The sequence below is a fragment of the Perognathus longimembris genome, chromosome 17, assembly GCF_023159225.1.
Source record: "Perognathus longimembris pacificus isolate PPM17 chromosome 17, ASM2315922v1, whole genome shotgun sequence".
Classification (NCBI taxonomy): domain Eukaryota; kingdom Metazoa; phylum Chordata; class Mammalia; order Rodentia; family Heteromyidae; genus Perognathus; species Perognathus longimembris.
Genome location: NC_063177.1, coordinates 492,344 through 510,542, shown reverse-complemented (window position 1 = coordinate 510,542; position 18,199 = coordinate 492,344). Strand labels below are relative to the sequence as shown.

Genomic DNA, 18,199 nt, shown 5'->3' with positions numbered 1-18,199 from the left:
ACTAAACTTAATTCTAATAGTTATATTGTGATGAGTCTCCACTCATTCCCCAGCCATTTCCTGAGTGTCTGCTTGGGGCATAGGAGGGGAGACAGAGATACAGTCTTTGACAGTCTCAGCCCTCAGAATCCATGTGGTGAGAGGGAGGGACAGGAAATCATATGTTATAGCCCAGAAATCATTTACTCAGCTGGTCCATTAGCTCCCCTACAGAGAGGCTGTGTGCTCCCTGTCTTTCCTGCGATCACAAAATCTGAAGGACAGTGGGAAGGAATACCCAGGCTAGACCATACGGTCATTCGGATTGTCCCCCGGCACAGTGAGAATACCCCACTGCTTATTTCCTTCCTGCCATGGCTCCATCCACTTCAAGTCCTTGAGAGTGAGCTTTCCAAAAACTTACTTGTCTTGTTCTCTACCCAGGATTTCATCATCAGGGCCTTAGGACTGACAGGGAGATCCACCCAATAGGGAGATCTGCCAGTCAGAGAAGCTGCACTTCCTGCAAATGGCCCCAGACACCCTGGGGAGGAAGCAAGATGGGAAACAGGCCACATTTAGGGTCTGGATTCTGAGTGTCCATGCTTTGGACTGGAAAAGCTTTGTTTCCTGTGACCTGCCTGTGATTTTTCTCAGCTATAACAAGAGAGACATAAATTATGTAAGATGAGGCATAGTATCCACAATCTTCCCTCCCCATGCATGGAGCAGACACTCAGGAAGTGTCTTGGGAGTGAGCATAGGTTTGCTAGTGGCTAACGGCTGATATCACACACACACACAAACACACACACACACGCACACACCCCTATCCACTTAGTGACAGAACACTTTTTTTCTATATTGCAGACAAGCTTCCTTAGCTCTCAGTCCCCAAGTAGGGCAGGGAGCTCTTGCTAAATGTTAAAAAACACCCAGGTTTTGTGGAGGACTGCCACAGAATACCACATGGCCTTCCCAGGCCCTGCCTTTCTGGTTTACTCTGCCAGCCAGAGGCCCCCTGTTGATCACAGGGCTATTTTTAGGATCTTGTAAACTGTGGAGGAGTTAGGGAACCTCCAACAGTGAGGTTTCCTGGAGCACTTAGGGAACCCCTCCCCCCCAACTGCTCAGCTCAGCTCTACTGGGGAAGACTTTCTAATTCTCCTTCCCCAGCACCATCTGAGGCAGGGGTAGGTGAGGGGGGGGGGGTGGGAAGCATAGGAGAGGATGGAAGGGATGGAGAGGATTTTGTCACCCATTGCTATTCAAGATCTGTGGGACTCCGCTACAGCTACAGTGGAAAGTGATAAAAAGAGGCCAGGCACAGGTGGCTCATGCCTGTAATCCTAGCTATTCAGAAGGCTGAGATCTGAGGGTCGTGGTTCAAAGCCAGCATAGGCAGGAAAGTCCCTGAGGTTCTTATCTCCAATTAACCGACAGAAAACTAGAAGTGGCACTGTGGCCTTGAGCAGAAGAACTCATGGACAGAGCCTAGGCCCTGACTTCAAGGCCCCTGGCTGATAAAAATAAAAGTGCTAGAAGATGTGCCACCCTGGCTCCTCACCATGACACCACAGACCTGGAATGTGGTATAGTCATCCCTGTGGCATGATGAGAAAACTGAGGCTCAGTGACATGTTCATTTGGAAATGAGGGCTGCACTTTGGAGTAACACTGGTGTCTGTGAGATGCCAGCCCTTGAATTCCTCCTCAGATAGGACCTGAGGCTACTTCACAGCTGTTGAAGGAAATTCTCAACATAGCAGAGGCACATCCTTGTCACATTTCTTTCCTTCCCCAAGACTACTGAACCTCTTGTACCTAAAATTTCCACTCCCTTAGAGCACAGAGAGGCTCGTTGGTTAAGGTCATATGCTAACTGAAGCTCAGGACATGGGCTTGGGGAGAACTCTTGACTGCCTGGAATGGACAGTCTGGGTCAGCAGTTGTTCCGCTACCACTCCCCTGTGAAGAGACATGGCTGATCCTACAGTTCTGGTCTGGCTCCTGTCCAGTGATGTGTGGGCAGATGTTGGAGAGCAGCAATGTTTCTCCCTTTGCCAGAGGTCTGTTCCTGCTGCACAGGGAATGGGGGTGGGGGGAGGGTAAGAGGCAGAATCAGGGATAGTGGCAGAAGCTGGCAGGAGTGTCTTTCATAGCACAGTTTCTCCTGGGAGTCACTAAACCATTCAGGAATCAGCTGTATGCCCACAGCATGTGAAACATGAGTGGAGAAGGTTGCTTCTCTGTGGGGTCTAGGGAGTATCCTCTTAAGCATCTCCTTTGCAGTCCTGACTTTTTGAAACCACATGAGATAATAATCATTTGATATTTTTGGCTGCTAAGTTTAGGATCATCTGAGATGTGGCAATAGATGGATAATAAATAGCTTTCAGACCTTTACTCAAATATTCTTTTCTCAATGAGTCCTATTAAAATGCCAGCATCTTTATAATATATTCTTTATCTCCCTTCCCTGCTTTTTTCTCTTTGGCATGTACTAGCATTGGAGTTAACTATTTTCCATATTTATTCTGTTTCCTGATCTAACTCCTCCCCATCCCCAAAGCATACTCCCATTAGAAAATGTTCACACTATTGTTTGTGGAGAACTTTGTATATGCAAAAAGTTCTCAACTTACAATGGCCTGGCCTCATATTTCCTGATTTTATAATAAGTTTCTCATGACATTAACTACGTTTTCCACAAATGGCACATTTATTGAGACACGATCATAATTTGAGGACCATCCATGAATATATTTATTTAAAATTAGAAGGGAGGCTAAAAGTGTGGCTCATTCACAGAGCACTTGCCCAGCAAGGGAGAAGCCATGAGTTCAAACCCCAGAACCAAAAAACAACCCAAAGCACACACATACATACACACACACACACACACACACACACACACACACACACGACTAAACACACCACTGGGTCCTTTTAAGATATGATGGAGCCATGAGTTCCATCCTAAAATGAAAAGGGAATGTAGAACTTTTCAATATTTATTTAAAAGTAGTATGGCACAAGTGGTGCTGTGGTTCAAAGTGGTAGAGTGCTAGCTTTGAGTGAAAAAGCTCAAGGACAGTGCATAGGCCCTGAGTTCAAGTCCTACAACTGTCAAAACAAAAACAACAAAAGCCTTGAAAAGAAAAAATAGAAATGTATAATGACCACTGTAATGGAAGCTGAGGGAGAATAAGGAGTGTTTAACTATTATCTTCCCTACGGTACCCTGCCCTCATGTCCACATCAGCCTTATATACACAGGAAGTGCTCAAATTTGTTAAATGAATAACACTACTTTTGAGGAGGATTATCAAATAGAAATTATAATCAGCATTTTTTTTTTTTTTGCTATACTTAAGTATCTCAGCATAGAGCTTGGCAGGACATGGCAAACTCACAACCCACAAGTGGTGGTGTCCATTGGCACATGGAGCCTCAGAAATGTCATTTCTCACAGTGGCCTCAGTTTCTTCTCTAACACTGGAAAAAAACAACATATATTTCTTAGGTTTGTTTTTATTTTGTTTTGTGCTGGTCCTGGGGCTTGAACTCAGAGCCTGGGCGCTCTCCCTGAGCTTTTTGGTTCAAGGCTGGAGTTCTTAACATGTGAGCCACACCTCCATTTCCAGCATTTTTTTTTTTTATGCTGGTTAATTAAAGAGAAGAATCTCACAGACTTTCTTGCCTGGGCTGGATTTGAACTACAATGCTCAGATCTTAGCCTTCTGAGTAGCTAAGGATTATAGGCATGAGCCACCAAGCATGAGCCTGGCAATCATCATTATTTTAAAGAGAGATATCTATGCTTTGAAACTCAGATTTACACAACTTTCAGCTTCTCCACTGCCCTCTCTCTTCACCAGTTTTGCTCTTGGGACAGATACTGTAACCCACAGATGGAGGCCTGTCTCGCTCCAGAATCCTCCCTGCCTGGCCGGCCCTCTGTTTCCACCCTGACTCTTGGCTTTGGTAGTGAGGATAGCAACCTCACTTCATCCAGGGCCTGTTGTTTCTGTGCATCTAGCTGCCCTGGTTTCAGTGGACAAGGACTGGAGGAAGTTATTGCCATTAGGAAAGAATGCTGTGTGTTAGCTAGGGGAAGGGGGGAGGAGGACCCGATGCCACCTGTGTCCTTCCACCCTGGGTTCAGGCCATGTAGAGTCCAGGTGGCCATCACCCCAGATGACCTTGGGCTCCAGGAAAGGAAGCTGAGAGAATATAAAAGGGCCTTGGTAGAGGGTGACTTAGGCTCTGAGCTGTCCCTTCAGTCTTGCCATGGCTTGGTCCAAGAGCCTGGTGCACTGTAAGTAGATCAGAGAATCTTCCATGGGCAAAGGCCTGGAAATGGCTTTCTTTCTATGGGTGGTGTGGTCATCTGTGGGACAGTCCTGCTGCTGGCAAGGTCACCCAGCTAGGGCCAAAGATCTTGGCCTGCTCTGGCTTGGCCTGGCTCAGTTCTGTCCCTGCTTCAGGCTTGCCTTTATGTCTTGGCCAAGCCTCAGAGATCGCCTGGACTGAGCCCTTTGGACAGTGGCCTTTTCCCAGGTAGAGCCCAGCTGGAGGGTAAGGTAGAACAATACAGCATTTCCCAGGACTCCAATTTTTGGAGTCTAGATGTGACTCAGGTAAGCTAGTGGAGGCACTACCCTGTGGGTAGCAATGCTCTTCCCTTGGTATTAAACATCATTCTTCTTTTCTTTCCTTTTTTATATTTCTGCATTATCTAGTGTGCACACAGATGGAATAACTTTCATTTCATTTTGTTTTGTTGCTGAGATAGGGGTCTCACTACATGTCTCAGGCTGGTCTCAAACTCACAATCTTCCTGCCTGAGCCTCCCAAGTACTGGAATTACAGGCATGTACCATCACACTTGGCAAGCAAAAGCATTGCTTTTATTACTGGGTAGTTTTGTAAGAAGCCTGCACATGGCAATGAAGTGGGGGAAAGTCAAGCAGGGTGGGGGGACAGGGAGGCAAGAGCAGATGTGCAGTACTAGCTTTATCTCTCATTGGATGTGTAGCTTAGTTTGGAAGAGGGACAGGGGATCAGGCAGAGGAAGCAGTCATAGTTTGAACAATGGGAAAATCAGGAAGGTCTCTGTTACTCACAACCCAATGGACAGAGGCCTCTATTTATTTTTCTTCCTGTATTCTTTAGAATCTTCAGGTAGTGATGGAAATGTGGGAGTGAATTCCAGTTTATGGCTGGGATCCTAGGAAGTCCAAGGGACTGAAGTCCAAGGGACAGAAGTGGACAAGGGAATAGAAGGATGGGGTTGGGTAGGTAACAATCCTGGGGATGTTTCAGAGGATCCTCCCAGCCAGAAACCTACCTTTTCCAGCCCATGGAGAAGACTCTCCCACACATGCCTGCAAAGAGAGGCTGTGTTGTCTTTGAGGCTGGCCAGGGGGCTGGATGTGGGCAGCAAGTATGGACCTGCCTAGCTGAGATAAGGGAGGAAGATAGCCAGGGGTCCCAGTGAGTGCTGGGACACTCGGTTTTCATTCTGTAGAATTCTCACTGTGGTTTTGCTTTTTCTTTGACCAGAGACCACCTGGGAACGCCCCAGCACTTCTCCTGGGATTTCAGCCAGCCCTGGCCCTCACAGGAGCTCTCTGCCTCCAACAGGTACCATGTACTCACCAACTTTGGGCACCCAGGAGGGCTCTATGCCACCATCAAGGGGAAGGCCTGAAACCTGGCTTGGGGTCCCAATAGCCAGAGTGGGAGGGAGGGCTTGGGCTGGGTTAGGTCCCTGAAGCTGGGTGCCCCGAAGCTTGGTGATGCCCAGCAGCTTGGTGACATCTGGCACTGTGGTTGCAGCTCACACACTCAGCTTGCTTGTTGTGAGGGAATGTTGGGGTGAGGTCCCCTAGCGCAGGTCTTCCCTGATGCAGATGGAGCAGCTCCAAGGGGTTCCTGTAGGCACTGAGGATTAGAAGCCAAAAGGAGATGGAACAAACAGAATGTGCTAGAATTCTCGTAGAGGATGTGAGTTGTCTGTCTGCAGAGGTCAGCACATGAAGCCTTCAAGGTAGACATTTTTATTAGAGGTTTGTTTGAGATTCCTTGGAAGACAGCTAGGGCTGACATGCCAGGAAGAAGGCTACAGGACCTTTGGGAAATCTGTGGTGGATGTATCATGGTGTAGGTATTTTTAAATGTCATCTTCTCTGGGAAGCCTTCCCTGAGACCCATTTAAAACCCTATAGAGCACAGGAATATGCTGCTTAACTTGGTTCAGCGTTCTTCTCCCTGCTGATTACTAATTTCCCTCACTCTATGGGGAGAGTGGGCAGTGGTTGGGTCTTTCTTAGTTCAGTGGAATCCTCAGGGCCCACACAGATGCTGAGTGTCACAAATGTCTCTACCATCAAGAGGAATGTAAAGCACACTCGATGAGTTTCCCCTTTAGAAAGTTAACTTGGTGCTGAAGGGTGGCTGGAAATTCAAATGTGAACAAAAGTGACTGTGATTATCCCACCTGTAATCCCAGCCACTCTATTCAGGAGGCAGAGGTAGGAGGGTAATAATCCAAGATGAGTATAAACCCTATCTTAAAAAAGAGGGCATAACTCCCTTTATCAGAAAGAATGACATTGCCCCATTTGTAAGGAAATGGAAGGACTTGGGAAAAATTATACTAAGTGAAGTGAGCCAGACCCAAAGAAACATGGACTCTATGGTCTCCCTTATAAGGAATAATTAGCATAGGTTTAGGCAAGTCATAGCAGAGGATCACAAGAGCCCAATAGCTATACCCTTATGAACACATAAGATGATGCTGAGTGAAATGAACTCCATGTTATGGAAACGATTGTTATATCACTGTTGTAACTACTGTCAATATGCTATGTGTAACTGTAGCTTCTATTTTTGATGATCCTCTTGTATCCCCTTCCTGTGGTTGTACCTACAATATCTCTGTATCTTATCTGAGTATACTGGAAACCATGTATACTGGTAAACAGTGGTATATAGGGTAAAAATACAAACAACTACAAAAGCAATACTTGCAAAACTGTTTGGTGTAAATGAACTGAATAACTCATGGGGGAAAAGGGAAAGGGAAAGGGGGGGGAGAGGGGAATGAGGGACGAGGTAACAAACAGTACAAGAAATGTATCCAATGCCTAATGTATGAAACTGTAACCTCTCTGTATATCAGTTTGATAATAAAAATTTGAAAAAATGTAAGGCAAGAAAGAGGGCATAACTCAAGTGACAGAGCTCTTGTCTTGCAAGCATGAGGCCCTGAATTCAATTATTCAGTTCCTAGTGCTGCTGCCAACATTTGTATGTGAATGTGTTTATACATATGTGTGTATATATACATATGCACATACAGAGAGAGGGGGAGAGAGAGAGAGAACAACAGAAAGTATAGCAGGACAAGGGTGGGGACACTCACAGGAGTGGGAAGCCACCATTTTCAGCCTCTAGAGAGGAAGGAAAGCATCCTCATAAAGTTCTCAGAATAAAAAATAGTCAGGAGGTCTAAATTGTTTCCCTAAAACAGCACAGATAACCACAGAACGAGAGTTGGTAAGAGAAACCTTGCAAGAGAGGCAGAGCCTCACCCTGTGGCACTCATTGTCAAAAGGAAGCCTTGTTAGTGATGGGAACTAGAAATGACAGGGACACAGTTCTCTAGGAGGAATCAAATGAGATGACACTTGGTGTGGGGGAAGGGGAGGTAGATGTTTTCTAATGAAAGTTCTCCTGTATTTTAACTTTAAACATATTACATATGTTTCTTTTTACTTGAGTAAAGTATTTTTTTAAATAAAGGACATCCCTATTCAAGAGGGAAATGAGTCAATTTCCTGACAAGATGGTGCAGCCTCAGACAAAGTACCGGGAAATGTTCCCTGTTCAGCCTTTCTAGCTACAGATTAGATGACCAGAGATAGTTCCAGTCACACTGCCTCCCCTTCTTTTGCTGCTGTTCTTAGGGATGTTTTAGCAATAGAATTGCCAGCATGAATGATGTGAGATGGGACCCTGCCTCCTGATTAGTTCTAGGCCAGACAGTCAGACATGGAGGGCAAATCTCAACTGCCTTTTCTGGCCAGATGCTTTATTCCCTCACACTGAAGCTAAATATCATAACTAAAGAATAAAGTAATAGCCATATTCTTTGTAGAGGAATACTAGGGCCCTCTCCTTCCCATTTAGCTCTGGGCAAAGAGCTTTTGGAAGGCGGAATTTTATTATGGAAAGAGAAATAGATGTGGTAAGAGTACTAGGTTGCTTTAAAATTTGGCTCCTGTTCTCAGGCTTCAAGAGTTTGCAGACTGCTGTCCTAGTGCCCCCTTAGCGCTGGATCTTAACTTGTCTTATTGTTTTCATGTCTCTGAGAAAGCCACAGAGATGGAATGGCAGCCCTTCTCATTCCTAAATATGTCAGCTGTGGCTCTCAGTACTTGCAACATAGTCAGAGATCTACAGGCACTATTGTACGGGAGCTGGACAGAGGAGAACCCAGGAAATAGGTCAGGTACTTACACAGGAATGACAGTGGGGCTCCGTCACAGAGAGTAACTGGGAGAGTAGGGAAGACTTCAGAGAGGAAGTAATATCTAGGTTATTTTTAAGGACAATTACAAGATGGAATGGAGAATGGGAATGAGTGCTAGGCATGCACATGGGTGCGTGCACCCATGGGTACACACACACACACACACACACACACACACACACACACACACACTGGAGCTTGAACTCAGGGCCTAGGCAGTACCCCTGAGCTTTTATGCTCAAGGAAATAGTACACTATTACTTGAACCACAGAGCCACTTTCAGCTTTGGGGTGGCTAATTGGCAATAAGAGTCTCACGGACTTTCCTGTTTGAGCTAGCTTTGAACCATGATGCTGAGATCTCAGCATCCTGAGTAGCTTATCTAGGATTACAGGTGTGAGCCATCTGTACCCTCAGTACTAATCGTCAGTTTCTCCTGTTGGCATCCTATTGACACCATCATTGATTTGTCAAAATTAACATCGTTCTTCTAATTCAATGTTTTTATTCTCATCTCATATTTTCACATTAATGCCTTTTGTCTGATCTGTGATCCAATCCTGGAAGTCATATCACATTTAGGCTTTATTTAAATCTGTGTTTCTGTGCACTTAGCCACCTGTGGCTATTGGTTACTATATCTAACAGAGCAGATGCAGGGAGGGGGATTTTCTGAGCCTCTAGGCTAAGTATCAGCATTGAACTTGTATTTGTGTTTGTACTAAGGATAGAGAAAAACAGTTATTTACTGGAGGTGCCTAGTAGGGGTTTAGGAAGGGTGTTTTTGTAAACTAGGCTTAGGATCTAGATCATCTGTATTCTGCCCTAAGGATTGAGCCTAGCCAGGCATCATCCTTAGGCTTTCAGGGACCCAAATGAAAGGGAGAGGCAACCAGAATCTGGGAGGCCCTTGCCTCTCTGTGGGAGGATGAGGAACCAGCCAAGAGTGCTCAAGCCAACAGCTGTGTCTCCCTCACACAGAGGTTTGTGGGGAAGAAGCTGTGAACTCATGCCCTCACCTCACCACCCCTTCTTCCCCAATTCAGAAAGGCCTGGATGGCTCATGCTCTCATCTGGGACCACATGGAGGACTGCGCCTCGTTACAGACTGAATGACTCCAGTCCCAGAGTGACTCCCAGAGACTTTCCTTGATGACTTCAGGAGAGGCCCTAACACTTCCTACTGACAGGAGGCTTGATTGATCCTTCAGTTTTTTGTTTGTTCATTTGTTTGTTTGAGACAGTTTTGCCAAGTAGCCCAGGCTGAACTCAAAGTTAGGACCCTCCTGCCTCTGCTTCCTAAGAATTAGAATCTCAAGCATTCCTTTAGGAACTCCTGTTCCTGGGAGCTAAGGCTCCAGAGACTTTACAGAGACTTGTTAAACCTTTGGCTCCCCTGGAAAAGAGCCCTTGTTTTCAGCCATTCACAACCACAGGTGAAAAATGTATTATGAATTCTGTCTTTAGGAGCAGAGTTTACATCTTAGACAGTCAGGGGAGACAGTGAGAACCGCGATTCCAGATAGAAACTTCTGCAGCAGAAGAGGCCTGGATTGCCCAGCGTAGACTCCAAATCCTCTGGAGAAGCTGAGTGTCAAGCCTTAGTGGGTATGCTAGGCTGGGAAGAGGAAGCACTGTGCCCATTGTCCCAGTAGCACACTGAGCTCAGAACTGGCTCTGGTTTCCTTGACTTCAAACCCAGTGTTCTTACAGCTACAGCTGTGTTTCCCAAGGTGGATTCTGGCAGTCCTTGATTGCTGCCCCCACAGGTCTATGCCAGTGCACAGGTGGAATGATATGTACTGAGGCCTTAGAAGGTTTTGAATCACCAGTGGACAGATTTCACAACCTACTGTACATACACAAATGTGAATGATGGGATCATTGGCCCTAAGCTCTTTGCATCATACAACCCGCGCCTTTCCTTCAATGCTTAATATTTATAACAAACACTGCAAAACTAGTGTTCTTAATAACATAGTTTAGGAAATAATGTCGTCTACCTCATTTATTGTATGATAGGGAAGGGGGAGGAAGGAAGGGCAGGGAGGGGGGAGGGAGAAAGGAAGGCAAGGCAAGGAAAGGAAGGGAAAGATGGATGGATGGATAAGTGGGCAAATGAATCGAAAAGGAAGGATCCATGGGAGTGGTTGGATGAATGCATGGATGGATGGATGGATGGATGGATGGATGGATGAATGGATGGATTTTTAGAGGCATAAAAGAATGGATAGGTGGTGTTTGGGTGCATGGGTATATGTGGCTGTATAGATGGAAGGAAGAGTGTCATGGATGGGTTTTTGGATGGCTGGTGGATAGGTAGGTTTTAGATGGACAAATGGAAGAAAGGGTGGGTAGGTGTGTGGGTAAATGAATGGATGGGCAAGGAAGGATGTTGAATGGGTGGATAAATTGGTAAAAGAAAGGATAGATTTCAAGAACCATGGCTGCATAGCCCTCAGGTTTCTTAAGCTGAAAAAGAATGAATCAGTCAAGGACTGGTTTTCCTGTATGTTTTGTGTTCTCAAGGAAACAGGAATCTGGGAAGTGGGGTGCAGAGGATGGGGCTTTCTGTTGAGGAACCAGGGCTGTAAAAGGGAGCAGAGTTCTAGGGAGGGAGAATTCCATATGGCAGGAGTTGCTAGGTCTTTGGTGCTTGGTCTCCAGGTAGCTTTTCCGTTCTTTCTTTCTGCTTTTAGATGCTTACCTCACTTCCACACCCTTTCTCCTCCTTTCTCCCTAGATATCTGCCCCCTTCCCTTCCTGTGCACCTCCCAATCACTGTCTGGCTACCCATACGGCAATGCCTGTGTGCCTGTGTTTATGTGGAGTTACTAAAGTTACTAGATAGCATTTTGGTTCTCCTTTTTAAAGCTTAACCCCTTCCCCCACTGAATTAAGCACTTTACTTTTGTTCTTCTATTCCAAACTTTAATTGCATGTGTGGATGTTCCCTGAGCAACTTTACTTCTTCCCCATCCTAGAGGCCCCAGGTGATCCCACTCCAGGACTTGTTTACTTTGCAGCTGATGCTTGGTGAACCAGAATCCCAGAGCACAGGAAATGGCTATTGCAAAGGCTCCTGGGCCAGGCTTCTAGGGCCTTGTGAGCCACTGCTGCCTCCATCTCCACTGATATGGTTTCTGAATGTGCCTGGGAGCCCAAGACTGAGTGTCAGAGGAGAGCTGCTGTGTAAGGGAGAAATGGTTGAATGGAAAACTCGTCTTTCTTCCCTAGTAATTGTTTTGACATGAGTAGTAATTAGCCAACAGCTGACAGATCAGAACTGAAGAGAGAACAATGGACTGGATTGGGGCAGAATGCCCGTGCATGAGATGGGTCCTGGCTGCTCTTAGCACATTGGGCTGTGAGCCCAGTGAGGCTGGGGCAGAAGCAGAAAGTGGCCTACTGAGGATGCACTCTGAGATCCTGGGAAGGGGGAAGTAAGAGTGAGGAACAGAACTTTTGCCCTCGAATCTTGCTTTACTGGGATTTAGCATCACCAGAGATAGAGACCATACCTTTTCAGGTAACAATATGGCTTGCTTCACCCATCATGCCAATCTCAGTTCAGTGCCTTTGGCTGGGAGGTAATTTTTCAGGTTGTACTCTTCAAGTGGCAATTCTTGTGTTCCTTGAAAACATTTTGATGTTTTGATTGTCTTTGAAGGTTTGGATTTTCATAACATTAATGAATTTAATAAAAATTACTATATTTATTGCATCAATATTTTTTTTCCTAATTCTTAATTCTGACCATTTGTGGTCACTCTTAAATTAGGTTGGCTCATCTCCTTCCTTTATTGTGGTGCCTGTCCCTGCCCCGCTCCATTCACCACTAATTGGTTAATTAATTAATTAATTTCTGTTGATATTGCTTTCTTTTGTTTTTATTTGGTTTATTGATTAGATCTTTTGATAAAATCTTAGTTGATTCCATTTATTTCTGTTCCTTTCGGTTTAGTAATAGGATAATTAAGGCTATGGAGTCTGCTCCCAGTATAATCAGGTTTTAACCTGTTTATACTAGTCAGTATTTCTTTGTATTGTTTTCTAGACACTGTCCAATAATAAGACTTAAATTCTCTTTTGACCCAACATTATTTCCTAAGTTTCCAAGTATTTGGGAGCTGGAGATTGGGAACCTTGTGTATTTGTTTATTCTTTCATCATTAATCTCTACTTTTATCTGTTTCTGCTTCAAGAATAAGACTGAGGTTATTTATGACCTTCCTATTTATTGAAACTTTACATGTAGCTGAAATTTGGCCAATTACTTAATGGACCATGGCTTGTTGGCTAAAGATGTATGGGGCAGGAATTTAATACATCTAGTTCAATCATTCTTTTTTTTTTTTTTTTTGCCAGTCCTGGGCTTGAACTCACTGTCCCTGGCCTCTTTTTGCTCAAGGCTAGCACTCTGCCACTTGAGCCACAGCACCACTTCTGGCCATTTTCTATATATGTGGTGCTGGGGAATCGAACCCAGGGCTTCATATATACAAGGCAAGCACTCTTGCCACTAGGCCATATTCCCAGCCCTCAATCATTCTTTAAACTGAATTATTCAGATGGGTGCCAGTGGCTCATGACTCTACCTACTATTAGCTACTCAGGTGGCTGAAATCTGAGGATCATTGCTCAAAGCCAGCCAAGGCAGGAAATTCAAAGTGACTCTTATCTCCCACTAACCAGAAAGAAAATAAAAAGAAAAAAGCTAAAACTAGAGCTGTGGCATTAGCTTTCAGCATGTTAGAGTATTAGCCTTGAGCACAAAAAGCCCAGGTCCTGAGTTTAAGCCCCAGTACTGCCATAAAAGTTAATTAAATTATTATTCAAATCTTGTTTGTCCTCATGCTTGTCTATCAACTAGTCCTATACCAAAAGCAAAGTACTGAGGTTTTGCATGGTTGCCTTTAAACTTTCCATAACTTCTACTTTATCCATTTCAGTTATGTGTGATATAGCTGGTATATATGTGTGTGTGTGTGTGTGTGTGTGTGTGTGTGTGTGTGTGTATACGTGTACATATATGTCGGGGCTTCGGGGCTCTTGTCCCAGCGAGGGGTACCCCTGAGGGGTAGAAACCGAGAAAATGTGCAAGTCGCGAAAAACGCCAACCCCAGCCCCCTTACATTCAAAGCAGGACTCAGGACACACAGGCAATTTCGGGGAGTCCTCACATGAACATCCAAAGTTTAATCCATGGGTGGGGTTTATATAGCAATGATGACGAGCAGGAAGGAGAGGGATTTGGAGTGGCTAGCTAGACATGGCGATAGGCTGATCAGGCTGTCCTTCACAGGTGACATCATGGGACTTCCCCTAGGGGCGGAGATCATGGCCCCAGGACCGCCTCTGGGTTCATCACCCGCCGCCATCTTGGTTTACACTTGGTCTGAGGTGGGAGGTGGGGCTGGCTAGAGCGCCCTTCTGGTTCCAGGCCTGGAGAAGGCAAGCGGGGCTAGCAGCCACGCCGCCCCAGGCCAGGAGAAGAGGTGGGCCTATTAGGACCGCCTCCTAAAGCTGCAGGCCAGTGCCCCACACATATATGTATATATATATTCTACTAAAGATGTCATGAAGCCATTCAAAATGTTTCTGATTTTGGAGCATTTTAGAGTTCAAACTTTTGAATCAGGGGTGCTTAGTATGTATTATTGTTTCTTAGGTACTTCCTCCTTTGCTTCCTGCACCAGGGCAGAGCTTTCTCAAGAAGAATTGGGAGGTGGACATTGGACATCAATGTGTGTGTCTCCCTCTAGTCCAACGCATTGGGTCAAGCTCTGGAATTCCTCTGTGCTCTCCCAGCCTCCAGAAATTACAAACCTGAGGTCCAGGAGACTAAATTTAGGAACAATACAGCAGTCTCCTCTGCCTGCCCTTCCCATTTCCAGTGAAGTACCTTATGATCCAAAAGCCCCCTGTGTAATGATCACCTTGTTGGATTGTCCCTGCAACAAAGCAGGTTATGAAGAGTAGGAAGAGTTACCCCCACTCTCCAGAAGCTTGAGGGGACAGATTTCCCTAATCTTGTGCCTTGTACTGGAAAAGAGCCAGGAAACAGCCGTGGTGCAGGTCCTGGGATGACGTCATGATATGGGAAGCATTCAAAGCTGGGCAAAGGTGGCTTACAACCATAATACTAGCTATAGTCCATGCAAGAAAGACCATGAAACTTCCAATTTAAACAAACCAGCAAAAAGCTGGAAGTGGAGGTATGGCTCAAGTTGGTAGAGCACTATCCCTGAGGGAAAAAGCTAAAGGGACAGTGCCCAGGCCCTAAGTTCAAACCCCGGTAGCACAAAAGAAGAAGAGGAAGGAAAAGAAGAAGGGAGGTAGACTTTGGGGGCTTGAAGAGATCATGGTGGGGGATGCTGCAGAGAGAGGGAGTTGCTACAAATGAGAGTCTCCCCTGCCCATAGGAAAGCTAGTTTCTCTGCACACATTGGGGATGTGAGTGAATTCCCCAAAGGGTATGTGTTTCCTAAGGGCTGGACTCCTTTTCTTTATATTTTCAGGAAAAGCAGGGCTCGAGAATCTGTGTGTATGATCACCAGTTGTTAATTGGCAGAACCAGGTTTTATGATAACCAGTAAACCCAGTGTTCTCTACTATTCCACCACGAGGAACATCAACTAACTCCCAAATCCTAAATCTAAATCCAAAACCTTTTGAGCACTCACATGACATTCAGAAAGCTTTGGCTCTGGGATATTTGGATTAAGGATGTACAACCTGTGCTAAGTCTACGCTTGTATTTCATAATTGTAAGTCTTTGAAATCGGAAACCATTATTTTTAATGGCTGGGACTGTGGCTTGAACTCAGGAACAGAGCTTCCACTTGGCTTTTTTTTCTCTCAAAGTTTATACTGTACCATGAGAGCTACACCTCCACTTCTAGCTTTTTGGTGGTTTAATTGGAGATAAGAGTCTCCGTGATTTGTCTGCCCAGGGCTAGCTTGGATCCCAGCCTTGTGAGGACCTAGGATTGCAGACATGAGCCACCAGCTCCTAGGTTGAAATCTGAAACAATTTGGATCCCAGATATCTTGGAAAATGGGTGCTCAGCCTGGAAGCTACATCACAATGCTCTGAGTTTGAACAGCTGGTCTGTTACGAGGGCTGCTGGACTCCAATGACCTCAACTTCTGCTAAACATTCCTGAGGAGAAACTCAGTCCTCCAAGAGTTTAGTACTCCCGGGTGCTAGGCCTTAGAGTGCATTTCTAGCACTGCTGCTACTGATCATGACTGAGAGAAAGAGATGATGGTAGACACTCAAGACCTCCCCACAGCTGGGGAGGTGGTGGGAGAAGGGACTCCTGTGGCGGAAGTCGAGGAGGCCTGTCTAGGCCCACTCAGCATCTGAGCCATGTCTCTGTCCCTGCAGTGAATGGATACCATGCATCAGGGACCCCAGCGCACCCTCCAGAGACTGTCCACATGAGTTTCCGAAAACCCACCGGTGATTCCCAGGTAAGGGGTCCTATTAGGGGAGGCAGGGGTAGGACAGCTGTGTGTTGAGGCCCAGGAAAGGCTCATTAAGGATGGGCACATGGGGGAGCCAAGTATTTCAACCCAGTTCTGCCGATGCATAGACAGTGGTTGGCTGAGTTCTAATGGGTGAACATCAGAGGACTGTGGTTAGTTGGGTTTCTGAAAATTGACGGTGGTTTGGAAGAAGGGCTAAGGAACAGGCTAAGGGCTGACAGAAGAGTCCAGGTTTCTACCATTTGGGGTGGGAGTGAGGCAGGCCTCTGTCCTTCTCTCTTCCCTTCCTTCCCATCACCAGGCTTTCCTCAGAATGGTACTTTTTTAGTGCCAGTCGTGGGGCTTGAACTCAGGGCCTGGATACTGTCCCTGAACATATTTGTTTGAACTCAGGACATAGATACTTTCTCTGGGGCTGAACCACTTATGTCACAACTCCATTTCTGGCTTTTGGCGATAAACACAATCCTCAAATCGCAGCCTCCTGAATGGCCAGGATTATAGAGAAGAGCCACCAGCACCCAGCCTGGAATGGTACTTGATAAAACTTGGTCATCTCAGTGCTTAGCATGTGTAGGTATAGTCATCAGACAGAACATCTGGGAAGACATGCTGGCTCATTCTCCAGCCTGGCACAGGTTGTGCCATGGCACAGGGTGAGTGTCAAAATCCCTGCTAGATTGTGCACAAAACCACAGAGGCACAGACCAGTTAAGTGATTTAGACTAGTACCCATGGTGGCTCAGGTCAGATTGCACCCCAGTCATGATGCCACATTTCCTGGTTCTCCAATTGCACTGAAGACTCGTCTCATTTACTATTCTCACAGACAATCCAAAAGACACTTCCTGTCTTGGTGGTACTGAGGTTAGAACTCAGTCTTGCCCTTGCTATACAGGCACTATGCCACTTGAGCCACACCTCCAACCCTTTCTGCTTTAGTTATTTTTCAGATAAGGCCTCACATCTTGCCCATTGCCAGCCCGGACAGCCATTCTCTTACTTAGGTTTCACAAACAACTGGTATTACAGGCATGTGCCACCATGCTCAACTCAAGAAGAATTTCTTAAGGGAACCACCAACCCCCTCCCCCACACAGCCCTTTCCTAAAATCAAAATGCCAGCCTCTAGGGGTGACAGTGCTAATGATAATTGGTGACAATGATAATTGATGATAACACCCTGGTGATTTTGATGAGAATAATTGATGCTTATGTAATGGCTTTTGTGTCCCAGTCAGCAAAGGACCCTAGGTCCTTTGATTGATGGTTCTGTTAGTACCATCAACTACAATGTTACATTCAGCTCTTCAGTATGAGCAAGAATGTTGAGTTTTACACGTTTACTAAATTATCCTCTTAGGAGGCTGAGTATTGGTTAGACTCAGGTTCAATTCAGTCAAGTCTGGCAGAGAATTTAGATATGCATGTTAACATGACTTGTGCTGGACCTCTTATTAAAGAGTCTGATCCAGGAAGCTCACGTGAGGTGTTTGTTTTAAGACTGCCAGGGATCAAGCCTGAGTAATGAGGATCTAGGCTCAGTTAATAATATACAGTGATTTGTATGATCTCCTAGCCACCTACTCATGTAACCCATTCTGTCAGACCTGGCTCAGTATGCTCAGTTTTTGCTGAGTCCCAAAGAGCCTCTCTTAGCACTGCTTCTGTCAATCTGTTGGGATGTCAGCTCACTGCTCATCTGACTTGAGAAGACAGGAGACATGTTTTGGACAAGACATGTCTCCTGCTAGGGTTTAACCACGACAAACCACATGTCTTCCCTGAGCATTGTGAGGAAGACTGCTGGAAATTGTCCATTCATTCTTCCTTCCCTGCAGAAATATGACCCTGAACTCCATGAAGCTGTTACTGAACCACTTTTTAAAAATGTAGATGGGTGTAACTAACTGGCCGAATCATGCATCATGAGCCTTTGACATGGGAAGGTCCTTTTCAGCATTTGTTTTTAGACTGTGTTTCGGGGATTGTGACTTATGCACAAGGCTGCTCATTCAAGTGTCATTTATAACTGTACAATGTTGTCCAGCAATGGGGGTGTTGCTGTGGCAGTGGATGTCTAGCCAGACAATGGCATTATGTGACCATGAAAAAGCTTTTTTTTTTAAGCTTTTTTTTTTTTTTTTCATTTTCAGGGCTAAAACTGAACTTGGGGCCTTGTA

The 18,199-nt window shown here is 45.5% G+C and overlaps 1 protein-coding gene across 5 annotated transcripts in view; it reads left to right on the top strand.

Moving 5' to 3' along the window:
• Gas7 (growth arrest specific 7) overlaps positions 1 to 18,199 on the top strand; it is a 220,655-nt gene that overhangs the window by 164,999 nt on the left and 37,457 nt on the right. For 3 of the 5 annotated variants that reach the window (XM_048365736.1, XM_048365737.1, XM_048365738.1), the window contains exon 3: positions 5,548 to 5,628. In XM_048365736.1, coding sequence (XP_048221693.1) covers positions 5,548 to 5,628 — 81 coding nt within the window. Of the gene's footprint in view, positions 1 to 5,547; positions 5,629 to 15,915; positions 16,002 to 18,199 lie in introns of all 5 variants that reach the window. The other 2 variants (XM_048365734.1, XM_048365735.1) reach the window with 1 other exon arrangement.